Genomic DNA, 26575 nt, shown 5'->3' with positions numbered 1-26575 from the left:
TGTTTATTATAATTTTTCTTTGGTACTTGCTGCTGACCTGTTCTTACGGTCACTTGATTCTTTAGGTACCTTCATCCACATCTTTGACCCCATTTGTTGAATGTATATTTCAAGTTATTGCCAATGCCACCGGTCATTCATTGGTGAACGTCTTCTCCTGCAGACACAGAGATCGACTGGAAGGCGTATATGGATGAGGTAGAGGGAGTCATCAACGGCACCTATGACTACACCCAGCTCAAAGGAGACACAGGCCCTCTGGTGTAAGTTACACTACCCTATATGTGGCACTCTACAAGTTAAGGAACCAGGTTCCAATACCAGTATTGGCAACCCCAGGGGTGTATTCATTTGTCGGATTCCATTGCAAAAAACGTTTTGCAACGGAAACCATTTACCGTTTACTCTAGGAAGCAAAGGGAAGCAAACGAAACCGGGAGGGACCTACCAGAATTTGTCCAATAGAAATGCTAGTTTTCGTTGTAAAACGCTTTCCTTTTGGAGTAAACGGCAGTGGTGTTAAGTAAAAAAACTAAAGTAGTTTTTTGGGGTGTCTGTATTTTACGTTACTATTTATATTTTGGACAACTTTTACTTTTACTTCACTAAACTACATTCCTAAAGAAAATAATGTACTTTTTACTCCATACATTTTCCCTGACACCCAAAAGTACTAGTTACATTTTGAATGCTTAGCAGGACAGGAAAATGGTCCAATTCACACACTTATCAAGAGAACATCCCTGGTCATCCCTACTGCCTCTGATCTGGCAGGCTCACTAAACACAAATGCTTTGTTTGTAAATTATGTCTGAGTGTTGGAGTGGGCCCCTGGCTATCCGCAAATAAAAAAATAAAAAAACAAGAAAATCGTGCCGTCTGGTTTTCTTAATAAGTAATTTAAAATGATTTTTACTTTTGATACTTAAGTATATTTTAGCAATTACATTTACTTTTGATACTTAAGTATATTTAAAACCAAATACTTTGACTTTTACTCAAGTAGTATTTTACTGGCTGACTTTCACTTTTACTTGAGCCATCTTGACGTGAACAAGATCACAGTCTTGAAACTGATTTTTGAACCTACCTATCCAGATACCCAGCAGGGTTTGTGTACATCTTCACAGCGTTGTATTACATCACCAACCACGGGGTGAATATCCGCCTGGCCCAGTACCTGTTTGCTGTCTTCTACCTGCTCACCCTGCTGCTCGTCTTCAGGATATACCACCGCACCAAGAAGGTGAGATGCAACACTTATTCCTTTGTAGGCTATTTGGCAAGATTATGATATTTATTTGGTACTTTGCTAGTTGTCATTACCCAACAAATATTTAGTTTTTATTGCAACTTGGACTTCATCACTTTTATAATACTGTAATCTGTTCCATGAATTTTTTTTTTTTTATTGCAATTTTGACTCTCCTCCTCTCCAGGTTCCTCCTTATGTGTTCTTCTTTGTGTGCTGTGCCTCTTACCGGATCCACTCCATCTTCGTCCTGCGTCTTTTCAACGACCCCGTGGCCATGATGATGCTGTTTGGGGCCGTCAATCTTTTCCTGGACGGCCGCTGGACTTTGGGCTGTGGGCTCTATAGGCAAGTGTAAACCCTGGTCCTGCGCAGCTTTGATAATTTCAGTTTAACTTGGTTCAGTGTGCGGGCCAATATGGGACACCTTTCATGATAATAGCGCTCTAATTTAGATTGACAGAACTTAGTTGCTGAACTCAACATCTATGACTGTGGTAGCCCTTTTCACGTGGTCTGAATGACAACTTCCTCAACCTCTTTTGTGGACAGTTTAGCAGTGTCTGTGAAGATGAACGTGCTCCTGTTCGCCCCGGGCCTCCTCTTCTTGCTGCTGTCTGAATTTGGCCTGATGAGGACCATACCCAAGCTCTCTCTCTGTGCTGCCATCCAGGTTTGGATCTCCTTCATCAGCTTTAACTACTACTTTTAGATTTTACTCATACAGTGAGGGAAAAAAGTATTTGATCCCCTGCTGATTTTGTACGTTTGCCCACTGACAAAGACATGATCAGTCTATAATTTTAATGGTAGGTTTATTTGAACAGTGAGAGACAGAATAACAACAAAAAAATCCAGAAAAATGCATGCCAAAAATGTTATAAATTGATTTGCATTTTAATGAGGGAAATAAGTATTTGACCCCCCTCTCAATCACAAAGATTTCTGGCTCCCAGGTGTCTTTTATACAGGTAACGAGCTGAGATTAGGAGCACACTGTTAAAGGGAGTGCTCCTAATCTCAGCTTGTTACCTGTATAAAAGACACCTGTCCACAGAAGCAATCAATCAATCAGATTCCAAACTCTCCACCATGGCCAAGACCAAAGAGCTCTCCAAGGATGTCAGGGACAAGATTGTAGACCTACACAAGGCTGGAATGGGCTACAAGACCATCGCCAAGCAGCTTGGTGAGAAGGTGACAACAGTTGGTGCGATTATTCGCAAATGGAAGAAACACAAAAGAACTGTCAATCTCCCTCGGCCTGGGGCTCCATGCAAGATCTCACCTCGTGGAGTTGCAATGATCATGAGAACGGTGAGGAATCAGCCCAGAACTACACGGGAGGATCTTGTCAATGATCTCAAGGCAGCTGGGACCATAGTCACCAAGAAAACAATTGGTAACACACTACGCTGTGAAGGACTGAAATCCTGCAGCGCCCGCAAGGTCCCCCTGCACATATACAGGCCCGTCTGAAGTTTGCCAATGAACATCTGAATGATTCAGAGGACAACTGGGTGAAAGTGTTGTGGTCAGATGAGACCAAAATCGAGCTCTTTGGCATCAACTCAACTCGCCGTGTTTGGAAGAGGAGGAATGCTGCCTATGACCCCAAGAACACCATCCCCACCGTCAAACATGGAGGTAGAAACATTATGCTTTGGGGGTGTTTTTCTGCTAAGGGGACAGGACAACTTCACCGCATCAAAGGGACGATGGACGGCGCCATGTACCGTCAAATCTTGGGTGAGAACTGTGGATGGGTATTCCAGCATGACAATGACCCAAACCACACGGCCAAGGCAACAAAGGAGTGGCTCAAGAAGAAGCACATTAAGGTCCTGGAGTGGCCTAGCCAGTCTCCAAACCTTAATCCCATAGAAAATCTGTGGAGGGAGCTGAAGGTTCGAGTTGCCAAACATCAGGCTCGAAACCTTAATGACTTGGAGAAGATCTGCAAAGAGTGGGACAAAATCCCTCCTGAGATGTGTGCAAACCTGGTGGCCAACTACAAGAAACGTCTGACCTCTGTGATTGCCAACAAGGGTTTTGTCACCAAGTACTAAGTCATGTTTTGCAGAGGGGTCAAATACTTATTTCCCTCATTAAAATGCAAATCAATTTATAACATTTTTGACATGCGTTTTTCTGGATTTTTCTGTTGTTATTCTGTCTCTCACTGTTCAAATAAACCTACCATTAAAATTATAGGCTGATCATGTCTTTGTCAGTGCGCAAACGTACAAAATCAGCAGGGGATCAAATACTTTTTTCCCTCACTGTAGATGCTTCTTGTCCCCAGAGTTCCATCCAATTTCCACATTGTGTGGACAATTAGGTTTTGCCTACTCTATTTCCATTCTGTGGATTGTCCATCTTTACTCCACCTCTCCATATCACAGTTGTTGCTGGGCCTACCCTTCCTGATGGAGAATCCAATTGGCTATTTGACCATGGCCTTTGACCTGGGTCGTCAGTTCATGTTCACGTGGACAGTAAACTGGCGCTTCCTGCCGGAGTGGCTGTTCCTGAGTCGCTACTTCCACCTGGTGCTCCTGGCCACCCACATGCTAGCCCTGCTGCTGTTCGCCCTGCACCGCTGGAAGAGGTGAGAGAGGGGGTTTCCCAGGTGGCTACTGGGGTTATCTCTAGGACCAGAGTTTTTCATGGTCAGGCGCAAACTCTTGGCCCTAGTGTAGCCTAAAATTAGATACAGCCTAAATTATATTTGTACACGAATGCTTGAGTCTGGCTAGCTCTGCTTTTTGTTGTTAACCAGATGTGCTTTCTGATGAATTAAACCAACACATTTTCCCCTCAGGCCTGGAGAGAGCATCATGGAACTGCTGAAGGAGCCAGGCAAGAGAGTCATTCTTGCACAGAAACTCACCTCCGATCATATCCTTTCCTCAGTCAGTGTCTCTGGAGCCATGACTAGAAACACAGTACCAGTGTGTTGTTCTGTATCTCTAACTCACACTGTTATGGCCATGAAGTACTAGTGTTTAGTGTATCTCAGAGGTGTAACTAAAGAGTGCTATTAGTGGAAATGTTAATTTTTTCACACCAAATACAAACATACACATACGAACAACAACTGTGCCAATTATATTGCCTTTAGAAAGTATTCACACCCCTTGACTTTTTCCAGATTTTGTTGTTACAAAGTGGGATTAAAATGCAATTGTTTGTCAATGATCTACACACAATACTCTGTAATGTCAAAGTGGAAGAAACATTTAAAAAATGTTTATGGAAAATAAAACACATATTTCTTCATTAGATAAGTATTCAACCCCCTGAGTCGATACATGTTAGGATCACCTTTAGCAGCGATTACAGCTGTGAGTCTTTCTGGGTAATACGTCTCTATAAGAGTTTTGATTGTACAATATTTGCCCATTTTTATTATTTAAAAAATTATTCAAGCTTTGTCAAGTTGGTTGTTGCTAGACAGCCATTTTCAAGTCTTGCCATAGATTTTCAAGCCGATTTCAATCAAAACTGTAATAGGCTACTCGGGGATATTCAGTGTCATCTTGGTAAGCAACTCCAGTGTATATTTGGCCTTGTGTCTTAGGTTATTGTCCTGCTGAAAGGTGAATTTGTCTCCCAGTTTCTGTTGGAAAGCAGACTGAACCAGGTTTTCCGCAAGGATTTTGCCTGTGCTTAGCTCTATTCCATTTTTTTATCCTAAAAAAACTCCCTAGTCCTTGCTGATGACAAGTATATCCATAATGTTATGTAGCCACTATCATGCTTGAAAATATGAAGTGGTACTCAGTGACGTGTTATTGGATTTGCCCCAAACATAACGTTTTGTATTCAGAACAAAAAGTTAATTCCTTTGCCACATTTTGTGCAGTATTACTTTCGTGCCTTATTGCAAACAGGATGCATGTTTTGGAATATTCTTATTCTGTACAGGCTTCCTTCTTTTCACTCAGTCATTTAGGTTAGTATTGTGGAGTAACTACCATGTTGTTGATTCATCCTCAGTTGTCTCCTATCACAGCCATTAAACTCTGTAACTGTTTTAAAATCATCATTGGCCTCATGGTGATATTCCTGAGCGGTTTCCTTCCTCTCCGGCAACTGAGTTAGGAAGGACGCCTGTATCTTTGTAGTGACTGGGTGTATTGATACACCATCCAAAGCCTAATTAATAACTTCCCCATGCTCAAAGGGATATTCAGCATCTGCTTTTTATTTTATCAGTGCTCTTCTTTGCGAGTCATTGGAAAACCTCCCTAGTCTTTGTGGTTGAATCTGTGCTTGAAATTCACTGCTCGACTAAGGGACCTCACAGATAATTGTATGTGTGGTGTACAGAGATGGGGTAGTCATTCAAAAATCATGTTAAACACTATTATTGCACACAGAGTAAGTCCATCCAACTTATTATGTGACTTGTTTAGCTAATTTTTACTCCTGAACTTATTTAGGCTTGCCATAACAAAGGAGTTGAACACTTATTGACTCAAGATGTTTCAGCTTTTTATTAATTTGTAAATAATAAAATAATAATAATCCATTTTGACATTATGGGGTAGATCAGTGACCCAAAATCTAAACTTAATCCATTTTAAATTCAGGCTGTAACACAACAAAATGTGGAAAAGTAAAAGGGTGTGAATACTTTCTGATTGCACTGTATATTAGACCTTAACAGCCGATCACAGATGGTGCTGATCCTTTTCACATCTAACTTCATCGGCATGTGCTTCAGCCGCTCGCTGCACTACCAGTTTTATGTCTGGTACTTCCACACCCTGCCCTTCCTGCTCTGGAGTGGAGGGGTCAAGAAGCTGGCTCACCTACTCCGGTAAGAGGGGGTACCTTTTGGCAACAATGTGTAGAAATGGGAAGTGTCTTAACTTCCAACGTAAATCTGCACAAATCTTAATTCAGGCCTTTGCAGAATTGGGACCATTTGCACGTTTCTGTCTACTATAAATTCAGAGCCTAGATGGGTCAAAAGGCCTGTTATTGTCGCTCTTACAATATGTCTTATCTGGTCTTTCTGTGGACAGGGTTTTGATCCTAGGTCTGGTGGAGCTGTCGTGGAACACCTACCCGTCTACCATATACAGCTCAGCAGCCCTCCACATGTGTCACCTCATCATGCTGCTGTCCTTGTGGTTTGCCCCCGCCCATCCCCCAGCCCCCCAGGGAGAGAAGGCCAAGAGCCAGTAAGCTTATCCCCTAGGGGACCCTCCCGTCCTTGGGGTCTGGTCGACCATCTCCACCCTGCTCTCACCGTGTCTTGCCTATCTCCCCCTCTCACTATGACGCACATGGGGCTATTGAGGTGGGGTCTGTCTTAAACGCATCGGTTTGTTGCTACCCACCTCGCCGTAGCTCTGCTAATGTATAGCGTAACATACAGGTGGGAGAAGGGACTGAGTGAGACTGCATGTGGGGTGGATTACAGTGTGGCAGTCATGTGCAGGTTGGTGGCGTGGGAGGAGGCTGAAAACAATTAGGATTCTCAGGTTAAAGAATGAAATAATATCAATCTAAGAGTGGGAGTCTAGTGGTGAGGAGAAACGCTGAGTGTTTTGCTGTGTCGCCTAGAACATCTTAAGGAAGGATCTCTTACTTACAGTATGGTTTTTTTTAATGTGCAAACTATCTTTAGCCCATGATTAGTCTTGTTAAGTATTATCTGGTCTTGGTGATTTTAATAGAGAATAATGAGAATCTCTTAGGTCCTCATCCTGGCGATCAGCTGTTCTGAACTTCTGTTACTGGACCATTTGTTGTTATAAAGATGGTTTCTATGTGCGTTTGTCCTTAACTCCGTACCAGGGAATTTTTACTTTACTACTACTTATTGACGAAGTTTTGAATTCAACTGTCCTCTGCGATAGATTCTAGTCCTCTAGCTCAGTTGGTAGAGCATGGCGCTCGCAATGCCAGGATCATGGGTTCGATTCAAGGGACCACCCATACGTAAAAATATTATGCACTCTTGACTATAAGTCGTTTTGGTTAAAAACTTCCGGTAAATGGCATATATTATTATATTAAAGATTTCTGGTTGTCCTTAACTCCATACCAGGGAATTTGAACTTTACTGCTACTTATTAAAGCTTTAAATTGAACCGTCCTCTGCGATAAGCGTTTGGCGCCAACCACTGGGCACAATAGGAATGACGTTGCCTAGCTATCACAAGGCCTATCATAGGCAAATACGTAATATGTAATTTCATATAATATGACCATGCAGAACTAAGCTGTTGACAATCATGAATATCTGTCTATTGTTTTTTATTTTCTAATAGTTTCTTTCAGAGAATGTGGATCAGTGTGTGCACTAGACTTAATAGATAAAGCCCATTTCCCACACCCAGATTAAGCCTACCCCTGGACAAAACACACGCTAAAGTTATTTTAGTCCAAGAATAGGCTTAAATGGATAGTTCCGCAAGATAACATATTTAGGTAATTTCGCTGAACTGTCCCTTTTTAATCTGAGAATGGAACTGTTCCTTTAAGTGTGATTTTTATTTTTATGAGCTGCGATAGATGTTTACCATAGTTTAGTGCTCATATTTGTTTGCTGATGTTTGTTTGATTTGCGTGTGTGTTACACATGAGGACAGAGATGGGAGATTGATTGTTTTATTCTGTTGATAAAGATGAAAAATAAAAGGCATATCTCTGTAAAGAAATTTGAATTTAATGTCATTCATTTACAAACAAGATTTCATAGTAATTTCATTCTACACTAATGCAAGTTATAGACATACTACCCAGTTAATAGGCCATTCAGCTAAGAAAAAATAGAGCAGTAACTATAAAATGTACTAAATCAAAGTAATGTAAGCTTTAGATGATCAAGGCATTATTGTAGTTTCATATGGTGTACGTCAAGGCCACTTGGGTTAGTCAAGTAGTGTTTGCATCGTCAAGTCTCAATTTGACCTAATTCAATGGCTTTAAAATGATCTTGGCACTGGGGAAATATGGAATCGGGTTTCTTTATGTAGACAGGGCACAGAGGCATTAGTATTAGCAACCAGAGGTGCAAATGCCTTTTTTCAACTGAACCTAATTATTTAAGGTAGGAGGCAACACTGGTGACACTGTCACATCACATGTTGTTGTGACAGTAGTAAGAAATGTCACACATTGTGGTGGTTTTAACATGGTGACTATGTGGTCACATGTTGTTGGGATTGTAGCAGAGCATGTTGAGCTGGATGTTCTCGTCCCAGTGGCGGAGCAGCAGAAACAGCTGTCTGGCAGCCCCCTTCAGCCCGGCCAGGTCCACCCCCTCCGGCAGCTCCTGGCCCCGTAGCCAGAAGTCCGCCTTGGCTGCCACCAGCTCCCACTCCATGAAAAACCCTGCACAGCGGTGCTCCAGCCAGGCCAGAGCCACGGCCGTGGCCCAGCTCGAGCCCTCCAGGTCTCCCAGAGCCAGCTGGTCGCTCCCCTGGGGGTCTGGAGCTGCTGGATCCAACAGAGAACCCTCACAGACGTCAGTCTCTGAGCCGCGCCCGCTGTCTGCCTGGGTCTGGGTGGTCTGGGGGAGAGGGCCACCTGTCATGTCAGGGGAGCCTTCCTCAGAGCTAGGGGGGTCGAGGAGGGTCATCAGGGGCTCTCGGCCCCGGTCGGAGAAGCGTCTCCTGCGGAGTCGGGGGTCCAGGATTGGGGGAGGGTTGTCTGGGGTGTGGGGGCTAACCGAGGGCTTGGGACCAGTAGAGGAAGAGGTGGAGGTGTGGTGATGGGGGGGACTAGGAGGCTTGGTAGAGGAGGTGGTGTGGTAGAGGGGGGTACCAGTTGGGAGCTTGGTAGTGGTGGAGGAGGGGATTGTTGGGGCGTTGGCGGAGGTGCAGCGGAAGGGGGGGCTGAGGCTGCTGCGGTGGCGGCTGTAGGGGGACGCCCTCTTCAGACGGTCCAGGGGAATCTGGATGCAGTCAGAGTAGACCTCTGTCAGGAGGAAGGCCCCAGATGCCAACTGGAGACGCACCTGTGGAGGAGATACCAGATACTAACTCTGAAATCAGGTACCCACCTCTAAATACTTCTTGTAGATTCATTATCAGTAGAGTACTTATAGTAAAGTTCACAGCAAGTTATCAGAAGTCTCAAAACTTGAAGGGCATTTCCACCACTTTTCAACCTCATATTCATTATCTCCAGCACCATACCATTGTCTACATATGTTAAATTGGCACACTTCTATGTTTTGTAGTACAAATATAAAGTTAGAAAGTGCAATTTGATGACGTCAAAGGTACAAACCTTTAAAAAAAAAACTGGGATTTTCAAACACTATGAGAACGCGGACACGCATGCGGAGAGCAGGAAAATGCTCTCCCCCTGGCTAGAAACTCGTTGCAGGTTTTGAAAATAATGTTTTTTTTCCCTACATTTAATCCTTCTCAATGATGTCACCGAGTAGGACTTTTTAGGAACTTTATCTTTTTAACCACAGAACATAGAAACGCATCGTTTTCACATATGTAGATACTGGTATGATGCTGGAGATACTGAATATGAGGTTGAAAAGGGGTGGAATTGCCCTTTAATACAATTGCACTAAGGGCTTGATTAAATCAGATCCACTTTAGCCAACATCCACATGGCGGTTGTTTTGACAGTGTCGGAGGTGGAACTGTGTTAGAGCTGTCAAATCCACAAGTGGCTCCTGACATTATACCTAAAGTGGACATTGCCATTGGCTGCACGGAGTCAATCCCATGCAGCCTTCTTTACAAGTTCAAACACTGGAATGTGAGATGTAATCTACACCTCGATTAGGATGATAGAAATCCTCATTATTTAGTTTAATTATTTTTCGATTTAATTGAAATTGTTTCTATATAGCCTACACTTTCTCATTCTGAACTTCTAACACGAGTGGGGCAGGTGTGGCTTCATGAAAATGATCGCAAGAGCAGCTGCTCACCGATTTGACGGCTCCAATGCAGTTCCACCTCCGACACCTCCAAAACATCCGCTATGCGGGTGTCTGCTATTGCCGGTTAACGCTTGATCTGATTGAATCTAGGCCTAAGACCTTTTAGGCACAGCCTGGATCTATTGTAATGATCGTATGATCAAATGCAGTGAGTGGACAGTTGTCTCACCAGAGGCAGGTAGTCTGGGTTCTCTGTGTCTGTGTGTTTCTCAGCCTCAGCAGAGAGACAGTGGCCCTTCAGAGGGGCCTGCTTTCCAGAGGAGTTAGGCGACCTAAGTCTGCCAAGAGGGAATCTGGAGCCAAAGAAGCTCTCCACAGACTTGCTTTCCGCTGAGCGTTGGGATCGGGTGGAGGAGGTGCCAGACACGGCTGATGGACTGGCAGGGTAGGGATTGCCCCCTGCACCTGAGGCACACACGTTTGATAAACAATAATGAATGGCTTTATTACAACAGGTTGTAGATAGGTTATAGTGAAACAACTCATGAACTCGGATATTGAGTGATCGAATGGTCGAAGTGTTCGGTTTGAGATTCAGCCAATGTAATGGCACTTACTGCTGTCCCAAGACTTCAGGCTGCAGGGGGAGGCAGGAGTATCATCCCTGTCTGGGAAACAACCAAACAAAATGGCTACTACAAGACCTGGAGTTCATTATTGTATGTAAATGTGTTACCTGTCAGGTATTTTAAATGTCTGTAATGTCTACTTGCTATGTCAATAAAAAATAAAAAAAGTAATGTTAATTGTTTGTAATGTCTTTTTAGTTCTGTATCGGAACCCAGGTAGACTAGCTGACTTCATGGCATTGGTTAATGGTGATCCAAATAAAAATATACATACCATTTGACCTCTGCAGGTTTACTAATGACTGTAGGTTTATTGTATTGTAGGTTTACCTGTGGAGTTGCAGGTGTCCTCAAATTCCTCACTGTCTCTGCTGGAGGGGCGTCGGCCTAGTCCCACAGAGTAGGCCCTCTGTCTACGACTGCCTGACTGGGAGCTCCGTCTGTTCCCCAAACGCAACCCTACACATGACAGGACAACAGTCACCACACACCACTGCTATCCAAACCATACTCCTCTGAGCCTGGTTCCTCGCCCTCTTTCTTCCTAGGTTCCTGCCTTGTAGAGAGTTTTACCTAGCCACCGTGCTTCTGCATCTGCATTGCTTGCTGTTTGGGGCTTTAGGCTGGGTGTCTGTAAAACACTCGCTGATGTAAAAATGGCTTTATAAAAACCATTTAGTTGATGGAAATTTGATTGATACCCTTCCACCGTTAACAGACATATCAGTTACCATGCATATTATAAAATTAGGCCATCCGTTTTCAGGTTTACTGTGACTGTGGAACTGTCTGAAGGGTTACCTGTGTTTCTAACTTCCACAATGTCTGATGGACCCTTGCTGGTGTTGGTGGCAGTAAAGGCTGTGTACATACAGATGATGTTACAGCTCTTACTGGTCTGGATGGCCTTCATACGGTACCGCTTAGCAGGTCCTGCAAAACAAGTATACAGCATACAATCTATCATACGCATAGAGAGACAGGTATACTACAAAGCAGGATCAATTAGTTAGCCATCTAACTTTGATAAGCAACAAGAAATAACTCTAGATTTTCTGGTTCATCAAAGAAGCTAAACGTAGATACGGTCAGGTCTAAAATGATTGGCACCCTTGATGAAGATGAGCAAAAAAGGCTGTATAAAATAAATAATACAAATACAGAGCTATATTGGCTGTGTTTACACAGGCAGCCCAATTCTGATATTTTCCCCAATTATTGTAGAAAGAGCTGATCTGATAGGTCAAAAGACCAATAAGTGGAAAAATATCAGAATTCGTCTGCCTGTGTACACAGCCATTGCCTGCTAAAAAAGTAGGGAAATTATATTATTCATACAAATACAATTGCTCAGAGAAAGAGATTTTGTTTACCAAGTAAAACGTTTTTTCTCTCAAAAAGATAGGGGTCAAAATTATTGGCACCCCTGTTTTCAGTACCATTCAAATGGTGTTGCAGCCCTCCAGTAGAGTTCCAGACAGTTGTAGAATCTATGCGGTTGCATTAAAGCTGTTCTGGCTCATGGTGGCCCAATGCCCTACTAAGACTCTTCATGTTGGTGTTTCCTTTATTTTGGCAGATACCTGTAGCTTGGTATTTGTATTATTTATTTTATACAGTCTTTTGCTCATCTTTATCAAGGGTGGCAATAATTTTGGACCTGACTATGTGTTTTCGTTTGTTGAATCAATTAGACCATACCAATGTCAAGCATATCTTTAAAAACATTAAGTTGTATCAGAATATTTAGGCAAGTTAGCTGGCCAACTCTTTGATCCTGCTTTGTAGTATACCCCTCAGTACTCAACTAATCAAGGCTGAAACAAAACCCTGTACACCCTGTGATGACCTCAATCCCAAAATTGAGGAACACTGGTGTAAACCCTCACCATGCTCAATGTCACTCTCCTTCTCCGCCATCTTCTCAAAGTCCCTAATGGCAGAGCGAACGGTCAGCTGGTGGATCATTTCCTCCCAGAGGTCACCCCCTTCCCCCCCTTCTCCTCCTCCCCTGGACGTCCCTCCTGTCCCCTGGCCCTCAGGGGCCCAGAGTTGTGTCAGGTCCACGGTGACCTCCCAGGAAACGGGCCTGCCTCCCAGGAGGCCGTGGATGAGAGAGCGACACTGGGCAGGGGGCGTGGGGGGGTCGTCCGGGGGGGCGGCGGTAAACAGGTATTCCGGGTCGGTGAAACTGTCCCAGTCCAGAGGAGAGACAGGGAACAGCAGGCCGTCTAGGGGTAGAGAAAGAGGGGTAGGAGAGGGTTAGTGGATTGATGGATGGAAAAGAGAGAGAGAGTCTGAGGGAGTTTAGTTTCAGACATCAGTCTAGAGGTGAGGAAGTTAACCTACTGGAGTCAGTGAGGCTCCTGCGGGACAGCCCTCCTCTGGGTGTAGGCTGGTTCTCCCCATCGCTCTCCTCCAGCCTCCCCCCCACTGCCTGGTCGAAGGAGACCCTCTCTAGCGCCCTCCGCAGGCGGTGCATGTCCAGCTCACCCTGGGGGGAGGAGAAACTTCTCGCAGACATGGCGGAGCGGGCCAATGCCCTCTGTCTCCTTCGAGACTCCTCCCCTGCACACAGACGCCCTGCCTGGATTGTGACAAGGGAAAACAGTTACACTGGGTTAAAAAATATTTACAGCAGTGTAGTTTAATGACTAAAGGCATGAGGTGGTTCAAACTGCAGTTGTAAACAAAGCCAGTCCTACCTTTTTTGACACGGAATCTGTATTCTCGGAGGAAGCGGTCTGTTGCCATGGCGACTCGCCCCAGCGGGACAGGGTGCTTCTCTGTTCGGGTGGAGCCATCTTCTCGAGGCCCTGCGGCAGGGAACCCGTGTCCAGGCACGGGATGGGGAGCAGGTCAGTGGGGTAAGGGCCTCCCATAGAGTCAGAGGTAGAGGGGGTGTGGGTGTGGGTGTGGGTGTAGGGCAGACCCCTCTCACTGCTCAGGGAGCAGCGGGTCAGAACATACTGCTCCTGGATGTAAGAACTCTCCTGGATCCTACGACGAACATCACTGGACCATTCCACCTCCCCACCTGTGGATGAGATATCAGAGGAGAGCTTGTAAGACAGTTATAATCATTGTGCTTTAGCTGTAATATGCGCAAAGCCAAAGGAACTTTACAGGTATTGGATTGAGGGAACTGTTTTTTTGAGTGTCAGTATTTCACCTGTACTAGTCCCAGTGTCAGTGTCTTTGGCACAGGAGAACTCTGAGGAGATTTCCCGGGAGATTTCCCTCAGCGCCTCCTCTAGGTCTGCGCCTTCTGATGATGTAACCAGAGGGAGGAGCTCAGACACAGAGGGAGGGGACAGCTCGTCGTTCGATAGGCCGAACACAGAGCCAACCGAGCCCCGAGACAAGCCCTTATAGCCCCGACCACGCCCCTACAGAACACACAAGGTGAGAGAATGGACTGAGTTTACTTTGTATTCTGCACAATATATATGCTGTCCACAAGACAGGAAACTTGAATGCCTTTCCAGAGGGGATAGTTGGACACTCACCTCAGTCTTCTTGCCTCTGAAGCTAGACACATCGTACAGGGTACAGTAGCCAATCAGGCGATTCCCTGGGTAAAGCGGAGGGATCTCATTGGGTGACAGGAGAGCCTCCATGTTATCAGGCAGGTACCAGTCTATTCGTACATCAGTGAGGACTGGCTCAAAGGCCTTCTTCAGGGACTTTATCAGCTGAGGGATCAGTGATTAGTTAAACGTTAGAGGTTATAGGTTAGGGGTTAAAGGTTAATTCAAATGTGTTTGCTTTTTCAGGTTGAGGAGGGAAGCAATAATCTTTGAACGTTAGAGTAGTGTGCATGTCCCCAGTAGCCTACTACAGTATTTCCCCACTAGGGGGCAATGATGTCACTTCTCACCTTGGGCTGCAGCCTCTCCTCCTCACCCAAGAACTCTGTTGTTCCACCTGTCACCTTGGCAACACCCTGTAGGAGCCTCCTGCAGGCTCTGGGGCCCAGGCCAAGACCAAAACACCTTGGATAATAACAAAATAACTTCTTATTCAGTTTATATATATATATATATATATATATATATATATATATATATATATATATATATATAAGAGAGAGAGAGAGAGAGAGAGAGAGAGAGAGAGAGAGAGAGAGAGAGAGAGAGAGAGAGAGAGAGAGAGAGAGAGAGAGAGAGAGAGAGAGAGAGAGAGAGAGAGAGAGAGAGAGAGAGAGAGAGAGAGAGAGAGAGAGAGAGAGAGAGAGAGAGAGAGAGAGAGAGAGAGAGAGAGAGAGAGAGAGAGAGAGAGAGAGAGAGAGAGAGAGAGAGAGAGAGAGAGAGAGAGAGAGAGAGAGAGAGAGAGAGAGAGAGAATCTACTGTCGCAAATTTAGACAGATGTATTAGTTAGACACTTTAAAACCAGGTGATCTATGATGGATTTACTGTGTCCTTCGTATTCTAACCCTGAGTTATTAGCTACACACAGCAGTGTTATACACAACACTGAAAGCAATCAAATGGCATTTCACTAATTGAATGGCTGAAAGGGCCACAGGCCAAACTAATTGAAAAGGCCAAGTGACGGACAGCGTGCCGCTCTGCTCTGAATGCAGCTACCTCTGTCTGGCAGGGTAGACTGACTGTCCCACATGAATATCAATACACGCACACTCACACACACAAACACAGACCCAGGCATGTACACGTGGGCTAGGGTTAGAGGTTGGAATCACATTTGTAGTTTGACTGCTCCATAAGTTCCTCCGTCTTCACTAACATAGCCAGTGTGCTGTCGGGGGATAGCTGGGCTAACAGTAGAATACTCATGAAGGATAAATATAGTTATTATTGTGCAATGCCCAGGGAGCTGGGAGGGGGGAGGAGGGTGGGAGGGAGGGAGACCAGACCAGACCAGACCAGAGGGGCATGGCAGTAACTGCAGAGGGAAGCACTTAGTGGGATTAATGGGTGTGGCTTATATCTGCTACGACATACTGTATCAGCCACTCTCTCTCTCTAGTAACTCTCTCTTTTCCTTCCTCTCTCTCCTTCCAAACACACAGACTTACATAGACACACTTTATTACCACAATATTCAGGGTTGAACCTACAGTATCACTTTTGATCAATACAGTAGATTTTAAATGCTAAATGTTCCCATTTCTACTCATTCTACCAGCTGCCATCAGACAATACCTGGCAGCACAAGTGTTCCTGCGGACCAGCTCCAGCACCTTGCCTACACTGCTGACGCTGCCGTCTGTGATGATGAACACCTGGCGGGGGCAGGAGCGCTGCACGGGCTGCTGGTACACCCAAGACAGCGCCCCCAGCAGGTTGGTTTCCCGCATGTCAGCCCTCATCTTCTGGATGTACTCACAGGACTGTGCCAAGATCACCTGGGGAGAGAGGGGAGGGGAGGGGGGGGGGTAGGGGAGGGGAGGGACAGATAGGGCTACTGCCTATTGGTTAATATTGATGGACTCATTAGATAAGCAGTGTATGATCACCAAACTATGATTTTAATTACTTTAATCAACAAGGGGGCATGAAGACGTAGGGATAGCATACATCTACTGTACACTAAAGAATTGACAGAAGGATAGTTTGATATGCATCAGATTGGGCGAGGAGAAATGAAGGGCAGTGACACGGGTTATGAGTTTCAATAAATCTCTTGTTATCTGTCTGGTAGATCGGGGTAAATAATGTACCTTCCTATTGTTTGATCTGTAAACATTGGAATACCACTATAAATCAAACAGACATAATCCTATATTACTATTGACGTTAGAATGTAATCAAGCCTTGTCCAACCTGTAAGGGAATACAAACATAACAAAACCTGTAGTAGACCATCACTGAACAACAAACAGTGTAGGTCACCCAATGTCAGCACCTGCACCTGCCTTAACCCAAATCACAAAGGGGACACAAACGCCCATGACAATCTGTGATTTATTAAACTAGACAGAGAGAGAGAGAGAGAACTGGTGGCTCATCCTCATTTTCCTCATTGTAATATGCATGAAAGGTCATCATATGTTGTTTAACTGCTGTTTGTCCTTGCACAGTCCTGGTCTGGCTAAAACCTGATACTCAGCTGCTAGGGCAACCCTGGTGTGAGCTGACCTGGACTCTGATTGAGGTGGAACAGAGAGGAGGACAGAGAGGACAGGACAGAAGGTCCACAAGTGATAATAAAACATGTTTGTTTTTTTTTCATCATGGTTCTGTTGAGAGCACCTTGTCTGACTGAGCATGTTAAGTTGTTCACATAACATGGTTTGTAGATCTTCACACATGTAAGGTTGCATGGAAGTTTATGGTTGCTCTCATGGTAAATGGAAACCTTATTGTCAAGGTTATACAGTATATTTCCCATTCATTTGGGATTGAGGCTGCAGATTTCTCTTAATGCATATATATGGATCTACATAATGGATCTACATAACAGATGGTGGGGAATATGAGTGCAAGTCAATAATAGATTACTTCTTTGAGGAGTGAAAGCATCTGACAAACTTTGACTTTATAGGGTGAACTATTCCTTTGCTCTCTGAAGTAGTACTTACGTCTGTGCAGAGCTTGCTGGTGGTGAACAGGGCTTTGATGGTGGTGCCGAAGCCTATGATGTTGAGCATGGTGCCTGGAGGAAGACTCTTCAGAGCTACCACCATCGGTTCCTGTTGGGACAGGAAGTGGACATGGGGTTAGTATTGAAAAGTCTGGTCTGAGGATGTTTTTCTTCCGTGTAAAAACAATTCTTTGAAAATCCACGATTCAGATCCCCTTTATATTTGTAATATCTTCCAAATAATTACAATTTACTTCCTTTGAATATGCACAACCATAACCCTTCACCAGAGGGAAAACCATTCCCTTGAGACAGATTCCATGTGATATTTTCTCCATAATTTTAATAGCCTGAGTCAGGGTGGATGGGATTACCTTAATGTATGTAGATGTGTTTTTACCCCCTCCCCTTCACTATGTCTGTGTCAGTGTTTTCTCCATCATCACCTTGATGCGGTGGATGTTGATGCCGCTCATGCTGCCACTGCGGTCTATGAGGAAGAGCAGTTCCCTGGTGGCGCGGTGCAGCTCTGGAGGCTCAGACAGCAGGTCAGGACAGAAGTTGAGCATCAGGACCGGGCTGCTCAGGATGTCCTTGTGGTACCGCTTTCTCACAAACTCCAACTGTACAGGAGGATTGATTGATAGAATTTATTAGACAATAAAAAATAGAAAAAACATATACAGCCAGAATATACTGTATGTTAGTCCAAATAATGTATAGATGTATTATAAGGGTAAGAAATACTATTTGTCAGGTACTGGGTTGGGTAAATAGTTTCATGGAAATATAATAAAGCCACACACTGTTATTTGCACCCAAGTGATTTTTTAGCTTTCAGTCCAGCTCACCTTCTTCTCTGGTTCCAGCTCTTTGCGAGCACAGCGAATGAAGTCGCGGCGGGAACAGATCTGCTGCTCGTATTGGCTGAAGGTGAGCCGACCCCTCTCCAGGATGACCAATGGGCTGTGAGGCTCTGGAGGAGAGAGTTTGAGGACAGAACTCAAGATCAGTGAGATAAGGAAGGAGGCCATCGGAGACTATTGTAACACACGCACACGCACACCCACACACATACAAACACTCTCTCTCACCGCTGAGGTGCAGTATGATCTCTATGTGTCTGTCATAGGGGTGTTCCTGTGCCAGGGTGATGTAGGTGGCGGAAGCACTCTGGGCGCTGGGGTCTGCATCTGCCCTCAGGGCGTGGGTAGGGCTTTCCAGACCTGGGCAGGAGAAGGGGACAAGAGATACCCAGTTCAACAACAACACTTAGTCCTATTAGGTGAAGGGGCTAGGGGTAGGGGCCAGCTAGGGGAAGAGGTTAGGGGAAGGGGCTAGGGGAAGGATACACTCCCTCTCAGACAGGCCGGAGTGACTCCACTCCCCTACAGGCCCTCCTAGCGCCCAATCTGATTGAGTAGCCTAATTTCCCCCACCTAATATCTTGACTGCTGTACAGTACAGTTACAGTAGCCTGGCCTTGTTCCAAACACACCCGCTCCCTCCTTCGTTTCTCAGCTCCCTTACTCTGTCCCTCTCCCTCGGCTGCCTCACTCTGAGTTCCTTGTCCAGCCTCCCCAGACACATTTCATATTTCACTATGGGAATGCCAGGGCCAATTGTATCTGTCACTATGTCATTACAGGAGACAGGCTAAAGCTAGAAAGAGCTGTTTCTCCCACCCCTATCCCACCCACTCAAGTGCTTGCTGTACTCAAAGAACTCCTCGCTATATGAGCCAAGTTACAATTGCCACCAAGTGGGTTAACCTTGGTAGGGTGTTTGCCTTTCATGCCAGCAACCCGGGTTCACTTCCCTGTCCCGCTGTTCGCTACAATATCATAGCAAAGCTACTTAGTGGGAAATAGGTATTTTGACATCAATGGAACTTCCTGGGTAAATAAATGTGTGCCAATGAATAGATAGATGGGTATATAATATGGGTATACCAGCCAGCAGGCATGCCCCTCGGACCAGCAGCTGGAAGTTGAGCTCGTAGGGTGCCACGTTGGTGGCAGGGCTGGTGAAGATGGCATGGGCACACTGTTGCTCCAAACCCAAAACCCTCTCCTGTTTCCCTGAGGTGGCTCCAAAACAACTGGTGGGTCTGTGGGGGAAGAAGAGTAGGGATAGATTAGAAAGGAAAATATTAAGAGCCAGAGTTTGAATTTCACATGAACTTTTGGTAATTCCAATAATGATATGGGATAATGTACATTTTTTCAACACTTGGGAATTAATTTAATTGAGATCAAACTACCAAACATTTAGATAATTTTCAAAGGGGAGGGGAATACCCTGTTTCATCTGATTTCCCCCCATTTTCACTTTTGCTTGCAGTGACCTGCCCTGTGGCGATGGGAGTGAGTACTGTGGGGTAGACCAGGCGGATCGCACCACTCTTCAAGGTGGGGAGTTCCATGGTCGTGCTAATGATGACAGATACAATGTCCATCGGGCCAATGACCCCTGTGCCTACGATGAAGGTGGTTCGCTCCAAGTCTTCATCTAGGATGAGATGGCCTAAAAGACAGAGATTCAGATAAAAAATCTTCAGAGCATGGTTCCATGGATTAAATAGAATCATAACATTCACTTAAAGTTGATACATTTTTTATACTAAGTGAAAGCCATTTCACGAAGAGGCAAGAAGCCAAATCCTTTTAGCTTCAGTCCTCTGCCCCATCCTACAAGATTATACCATTATATTAAATTAATCAGGGAATGAGGTAAAGGGGATTTTTATTCTGGTAGAGATACACTCCTTCCGTCCTTCTATCCATCCAGCCCTATCTCTCACTCCCTCCCTCCTTCCATCCCTACCTTCCTTCCTCCCATTCTTTCTTTCTTCCTTCCTCCCATTCTTTCTTTCTTTCCTTCCTTCCTTCCTTCCTTCCTTCCTTCCTTCCTTCCTTCCTTCCTTCCTTCCTTCCTTCCTTCCTTCCTTCCTTCCTTCCTTCCTTCCTTCCTTCCTTCCTTCCTTCCTTCCTTCCTTCCTTCCTTCCCTCCCTCCCTCCCTCCCTCCCTCCCTCCCTCCTTACCTTCTGCCGTACCTCTCTCCTTCCCCCCCTTTGCTCACCATTGGTACACTGCATGTCCAAGCTGGAGTCCCCGCAGCAGCCCCACTCCCGTCCGTTGCCACATTGGCCATCGAGCCCCAATCCTGGGCAGCAGTCCAGACAGCAGTCCTCCAGCTTCCCCCGACTCTGGATCTGAACTCCCACCATCCGGCCAGCAATTACCGCCTCAAAGCCCACCACCACCTCCTTCTCCCCTAGCGGGTACACAAACACACCTTGGGGGAGAGGGGTGGGGGAAAGGTGCAAGGGGCATTGAATAAAGGACAACAGACAACAGTTGAAGACCTACATTACAGAAAGACTATTACAGAAAGACCAAGACAAGATCTGGCTATAGATGACATCAGTGTGTGACCTATGACCTGAGCTGTCACTCACCCTCCACAGGTTCGGTGTCTGTGTTGGCGTAGGTGAGATGTGCGGTAATGCCCAGGGAGCAGCCGTTGGCACAGGACTTGATGCAGGAGGCCTTGAGGAGCAGCGGGGCCCACGTGGACCGGTTTCTCAGGCCCACCATCGTCTCTGGATGTGAGGAAGAGAGGAAATCATTGAGTTCAATGTGTGTGTGTGTGTGAGCATGTGTGTAAGAGAGAGTGTGTGTGTGTGTGTGTGTGCGTGCATACTTGCACGCGCATTCAAATGGCCTCAATTTCTAGCCTTATCAAGGTGAAGGATCAGAACCACAGTAAGGAAAGTTCTTCAAGACCAATTATGTGCTTCTAAATGAGGCTTATTCTCAATTGATGGAAAGAACATTGGCCTCGAATCGGCTCTGATAATTATTTCAAAATGTCAGCTAAAGGTCCCCACGGTTAATGAACCTTGCTGCAGGGCAAGGTAAACATGTACTGTTTTCACATGAATTACCTGTGTAACCGTGAGATATGTTTATTTACAGCAGCCCCCTCATGCCTTGGGCTTCTACTCTGGTAACCTAGCTATCCCCTCTCTCCACCTGCATAGCAACCGGCTGCAACATTGTTGAAGCCCAGCTCAATCATTAACAGACTGGTCAACACTCCATGGGCTCCAGGGCAGCATCTCCTCAACGGCTACCTAATGCAAATCCATACTATACAGCTTCACAAGTCTTACCTGACCACAGAGGAGATAAGAGTGGGTTGTATGATGTATCTTTAGGTTGTGTTAGTGGCACAATATGGGAAAGAGATCAGGTAAGCTAGTTGGATTACTGGAACCTCTTAGAAAACCTATGAAGCAGGTGTCCTCCTCAAGAGAATGTTAAGAGTAAATAAGAGATCTATTAACAAATATAAACTATTCTCATCTTGAAAATACTTACATCTTGTTGTTTAGAACTTTAAACTCACAGGGATGTCCTTCCAGTTTAACATCACCCTGTGGCTTGCATCAGCACCAAACACAACACAACACAACATGAAATAGATTAATCAAACTAAGCAGCCATGTTCTTTACAAAATAACCACAGGTGCTGCAATTAAGCCCAGCAGGTCAAAGAAGACCATAAAACACACTTCTTAGTGATTTACCTTTTACTGCTCCTTGAATAAAACAATGTTCTGGGAATCTGGGCTATAACGTGCAGGTGTAATGGTTTCTAATGGTTTAGTGTTAGTGGACCCACAGCTCAGTGAGCAGTAAATTGCGCAGTGCAGTCTGTGACTGTTTGCTTTGGTCTGGGTAATGGTCTCTACATCCACCTCTGACTAAGTAGATCAACAGCTTCCATCTGGCTACTGTGCTCTGGAGGGATGGAGAGGGGAGCAGGTAAATACATGTCTGTTTGGGAGAAGGGGAGGGCAGAAATAAGCCAAACCAGCATTCAAAAACAAAAACTAGAATTCGAGTAAAACACACACAGCAGAAAAGGTTACTTGTTAAATGTAAATGTCTAGATCTTACAATTAAAGGTCTCGTCATCTTCCATAACGGACTACTGAATAAATCTGTTTAATATAAATACCAGTCAAAAGTTTGGACACACCAACTCATTCAAGGGATTTTCTTTATTTTTACTATTTTCTACATTGTAGAATAATAGTGAAGACATCAAAACTATGAAATAACATATATGGAATCATGTAGTTACCAAAAAAGTGTTAAACAAATCAAAATATATTTTATATTTGAGATTCTTCAAAGTAGCCACCCTTTGCCTTGATGACAGCTTTGCACACTCTTGGCATTCTCTCAACCAGCTTCATGAGGTAGTCACCTGGAATGCATTTCAAATAACAGGTGTGCCTTCTTAAAAGTTAATTTGTGGAATTTCTTTCCTTCTTAATGCATTTGAGCCAATCAGTTGTGTTGTGACAAGGTAGGGGTGGTATACAGAAGATAGCCCTATTTGGTAAAAGACCAAGTCCATATTATGGCAAGAACAGCTCAAATAAGCAAAGAGAAACGACAGTCCATCATTACGTCAAGACATGAAGGTCAGTCAATATGGAAAATGTCAAGAACATTGAAAGTTTCTTCAAGTGCAGTCGCAAAAACCATCAAGCGCTATGATGAAACTGGCTCTCATGAGGACCGCCACAGGAGTTACCTCTGCAGCAGAGGTTAGAGTTAACTGCACCTCAGATTGCAGCCCAAATAAATGCTTCACAGAGTTCAAGTAACAGACACATCTCAACATCAACTGTTCAGAGGAGACTGCGTGAATCAGGCCTTCATGGTCGGATTGCTGCAAAGAAACCACTACTAAAGGACACCAATAATAAGAAGAGACTTGCTTGGGCCAAGAAACACAAGCAATAGACATTAGACCGGTGGAAATCTGTCCTTTGGTCTGATGAGTCGAAATTTTTGATTTTTGGTTCCAACCACTGTGTCTTTGTGAGACGCAGAGTAGGTGAACGGATGATCTCCGCATGTGTGGTTCCCACACCGGAAGCATGGAGGAGGAGGTGTGATGTTGTGGGGGTGCTTTGCTGGTGACACTGTCTGTGATTTATTAAGAATTCAAGCCACACTTAATTAGCATGGCTACCACAGCATTCTGCAGCGATACGCCATCCCATCTGGTTTGCGCTTAGTGGGACTATCATTTGTTTTTCAACAGGACAATGACCCAAAACACACCTTTAGGCTGTGTAAGGGCTATTTTACCAAGACGGAGAGTGATGGGAGTGATGCATCAGATGACCTGGCCTCCACAATCACCCGACCTCAACCCAATTGAGATGGTTTGGGATGAGTTGGACCGCAGAGTGAAGGAAAAGCAGCCAACAAGTGCTCAGCATATGTGGGAACTCCTTCAAGACTGTTGGAAAAGCATTCCAGGTGAAGCTGGTTGAGAGAATGCCAAGAGTGTGCAAAGCTGTCATCAAGGTAAAAAGGGTGGCTACTTTGTAGAATCTCAAATATAAAATATATTTTGATTTGTTTAACACTTTTTTGGTTACTACATGATTCCATATGTGTTATTTCATAGTTTTGATGTCAACACTATTAATTTACAATGTAAAAATAAAATAAAAACCCTGCAATGAGTAGGTGTGTCCAAACTTGACTGGTACTGTATATATATATATATATATATATATATTTTTTATTTTTTAAAATATATTTTATTTTATTGTTTTCCACTAACCCTACCACCCCTCCCTTAATTGGAGTAAACTCATGAACCACAACACTTAGGCTTCTACTTCCAGCTTATACATACTGTATAAATGTTACAGACACAATCTATTTGACAATAGTTATCTTTTGTTTGTTTTTACTCCTATCCTTCTGCTCCCCTCAACCCCTCCCATCTATTTCTGAAGACCATCCAGTTTGATTTCTATTTGCCATTTATTTTTAACTGTGCTGTTTCACAAAAGTTCTGAACCTATATACATTTTACGGACACAGTCTATTATACATTAGTTTTCTTGTTGTTATTAGTCCACCCTTCAGCTCCACTCAACCCCTCCCATCTATCTCTTAACACCATCCATATTGGATTTCTATTTGCCATATATTTTTCAACTGTGCTGTGATGTTTTACAAAAGTTCTGAACCTTTCTATTCTCATAGTTTCTACAGATTGTAAAATAAAGATAAACATTTTTCCTAAAAGTATTATTATATTATTTATTGATTGACTATGACTTTTCAAATCACCCAGTAGTGCTATCTGCAGAGTTAGCTCCAGGTAAATGTTGCAATTCCTCAGCCATTTCTGTACCTGCGACCAAAAACAAGCTACATATGGACAGTACCAAAACAAATGATATAATGATTCTGTCTCTTCGCAGCAAAATCTGCAGAGCTGGGATTGTTGTATCCCCCATATATATAAGAATAATTTTGTATAATAATTTTAATTGAACAATTATTTTTTGAATCCGCTGTCGTTTTGCGTATATGTTCTCCAACTATCTTTGTGTTACCATTTGAAAGTTGACATTTCCATTTTATTCACATTTTAGTAAATTTATCAGCCAAAACATGACACCCACCTTGTATTCAAGAGTATGCTGTGTCTGAAGAGATGGCGGGCACAACACAAACCCCTCAGACGATGTCAAATAGTGTCTAAGCTACAACATAAATTATATGAACACGAATAAAATTGGAGTTGATGCAGTTTTTTTATATATTGACGTTAAAGGTTAAAAAAGTACGTAATTTTTATTTTTTTTTAAACATATTTTTCAAGAAATTTAAAAATATTTTGACAATCTGGTTTTCAAGCTTTCAAATGATGTAAAACTCAATTATTTATATGTTTTAGTGATGCAGACATGGATGTCTCCTGGTAGGATGGGGTATGCAAAATGGGTCAACTTTGAGCACGTCTATCTCCTCAGTGGTGTAAAGTACTTAAGTAAAAATACTTTAACGTCCTACTTAAGTAGTTGTTTGGGGTATCTGTACTTTACTATTTATATTTTTGATTCCTTTTACTCCACTACTTTTCTAAAGAAAATAATGCACTTTTTACTCCATACATTTTCCCTGACACCCAAAAGTACTTGTTACATTCCGAATGCTTAGCAGGAGAGGAAAATCGTCCAATTCACACACTTATCAAGATAACATCCCTGATCCTCCCTGCTGCCTTTGATCTGAAGGACTCACTAAACACAAATGCTTCATTTGTAAATTATTGTCTAAGTGCTGGAGTGTACCCCTGGCTATCCGTAAATAAATAAAAAACAAGAAAAATTGGTTTACTTAATATAAGGAATGTGAAATTATTTATAATAATATAATAATAATATGCCATTTAGCAGACGCTTTTATCCAAAGCGACTTACAGTCATGCGTGCATAAATTTTTTGTGTATGGGTGGTCCCAGGGATTGAACCCACTACCTTGGCGTTACAAGCGCCGTGCTCTACCAGCTGAGCTACATACTTTTACCTTTGATACTTAAGTATATTTTAGCAATTACATTTACTTACCCAAGTAGTATTTTACTGGGTGAGTTTCACTTTTAATTGAGTCATTTTCTATTTATGTATCTTTTATTCAAGTATGACAATTGGGTACTTGTTCTACCACTGTATCACCTGAATGTTTTGGCAAAAAAAATCCCTTTCTGACCACTTCTACCATGGGCAAACATGTATGGAAGGTTTCGTTCAAATCAAAACGGTTGCAGTCAGAAAGTTATTGAAATCATATGGAATTACAGGAGTGTGTGTGTGTGTGTGTGTGTGTGTGTGTGTGTGTGTGTGTGTGCGCGCGCGCGCCGAGGGCAGCAACCTGTTAGAATCATCAGGTTCTCAACACACAATTTTACAGATGGTCTGCTCTGTCAATTATGTCCATTTTAAGTACAAATTGTTGATTAATAAAATGTGACAATCTTGACAATCCCTTTATATCACTTAGGCCTATAGACAAGCCACACAAATTCAAAGGATTGCTGTATCATCAAATTATTTTTGCAAATGCAAATACCTTAAATTGAAGATTATTGTAAGCCTACAGAAGTGCATAAGCCCCTAACAAAAACTCAGTGCAGATAGGCTAAACATGACACAGCATTGAGCTGCCCATTGTTTTTAGTGTGAGTCAAGTGACTGCAGGGGATATACACAGTGAGTATAGCCCTACCGCAGGCTATTTGCGTTAATAATACCCCTTTGATAAAATGCTAAATCAATACATTGCCTTGCATTTACTTACCGTGCTTTCTGCTTCTCTGTGGTCACCGCGGGTCCCGTTGTTTCTCTCTGGTTCCTCTCACTGCTCAGCATCAC

The 26575-nt window shown here is 43.8% G+C and overlaps 2 protein-coding genes across 2 annotated transcripts in view; one reads left to right on the top strand and one right to left on the bottom strand.

Annotated features, from left to right (window-relative positions):
• The window catches only part of alg3 (ALG3 alpha-1,3- mannosyltransferase), a 10092-nt gene extending 2160 nt beyond the window's left edge, over positions 1-7932 (top strand). Inside the window, exons 2-9 of the mRNA XM_041896716.2 lie at positions 164-263; positions 1099-1246; positions 1440-1600; positions 1805-1925; positions 3658-3863; positions 4077-4153; positions 5936-6080; positions 6289-7932. Coding sequence (XP_041752650.1) covers positions 164-263; positions 1099-1246; positions 1440-1600; positions 1805-1925; positions 3658-3863; positions 4077-4153; positions 5936-6080; positions 6289-6451 — 1121 coding nt within the window. The 3' untranslated portion in view covers positions 6452-7932. The remainder of the gene's footprint in view (positions 1-163; positions 264-1098; positions 1247-1439; positions 1601-1804; positions 1926-3657; positions 3864-4076; positions 4154-5935; positions 6081-6288) is intronic.
• Positions 7712-26575, bottom strand: vwa5b2 (von Willebrand factor A domain containing 5B2). Its single transcript, XM_041896719.2, has 21 exons — positions 26502-26575; positions 20768-20911; positions 20389-20604; positions 19607-19832; positions 19259-19416; positions 18401-18532; positions 18158-18282; positions 17753-17929; positions 17305-17415; positions 15926-16128; positions 14637-14751; positions 14266-14451; positions 13929-14145; positions 13462-13793; positions 13106-13343; positions 12646-12987; positions 11558-11689; positions 11087-11215; positions 10745-10795; positions 10357-10592; positions 7712-9233 (listed from the first exon to the last, which is right to left on the bottom strand). Exons 2-21 carry the CDS (start codon positions 20904-20906, stop codon positions 8424-8426), a joined length of 4275 nt encoding a protein of 1424 aa, XP_041752653.2. The 5' UTR covers positions 20907-20911; positions 26502-26575; the 3' UTR covers positions 7712-8423.

This window comes from Coregonus clupeaformis, chromosome 14 (genome assembly GCF_020615455.1).
Source record: "Coregonus clupeaformis isolate EN_2021a chromosome 14, ASM2061545v1, whole genome shotgun sequence".
Taxonomy (NCBI): Eukaryota; Metazoa; Chordata; class Actinopteri; order Salmoniformes; family Salmonidae; genus Coregonus; species Coregonus clupeaformis.
The sequence above is the reverse complement of the archived record's forward strand: the minus strand, read 5'-3'. Positions and strand labels throughout refer to the sequence as shown.

Excerpts from the sequence above, each read along its gene's own strand:
- vwa5b2 (XM_041896719.2), bottom strand. The coding sequence starts at position 20,906 with ATGGTGGGCCTGAGAAACCGGTCCACGTGGGCCCCGCTGCTCCTCAAG. Across the intron at positions 13,344-13,461 it reads CAGATTCCGTGTCAAAAAAG|GCAGGGCGTCTGTGTGCAGG; the intron begins GTAGGACTGGCT and ends GTCACAATCCAG. Across the intron at positions 12,988-13,105 it reads CAGGAGCCTCACTGACTCCA|ACGGCCTGCTGTTCCCTGTC; the intron begins GTAGGTTAACTT and ends CTCTACCCCTAG.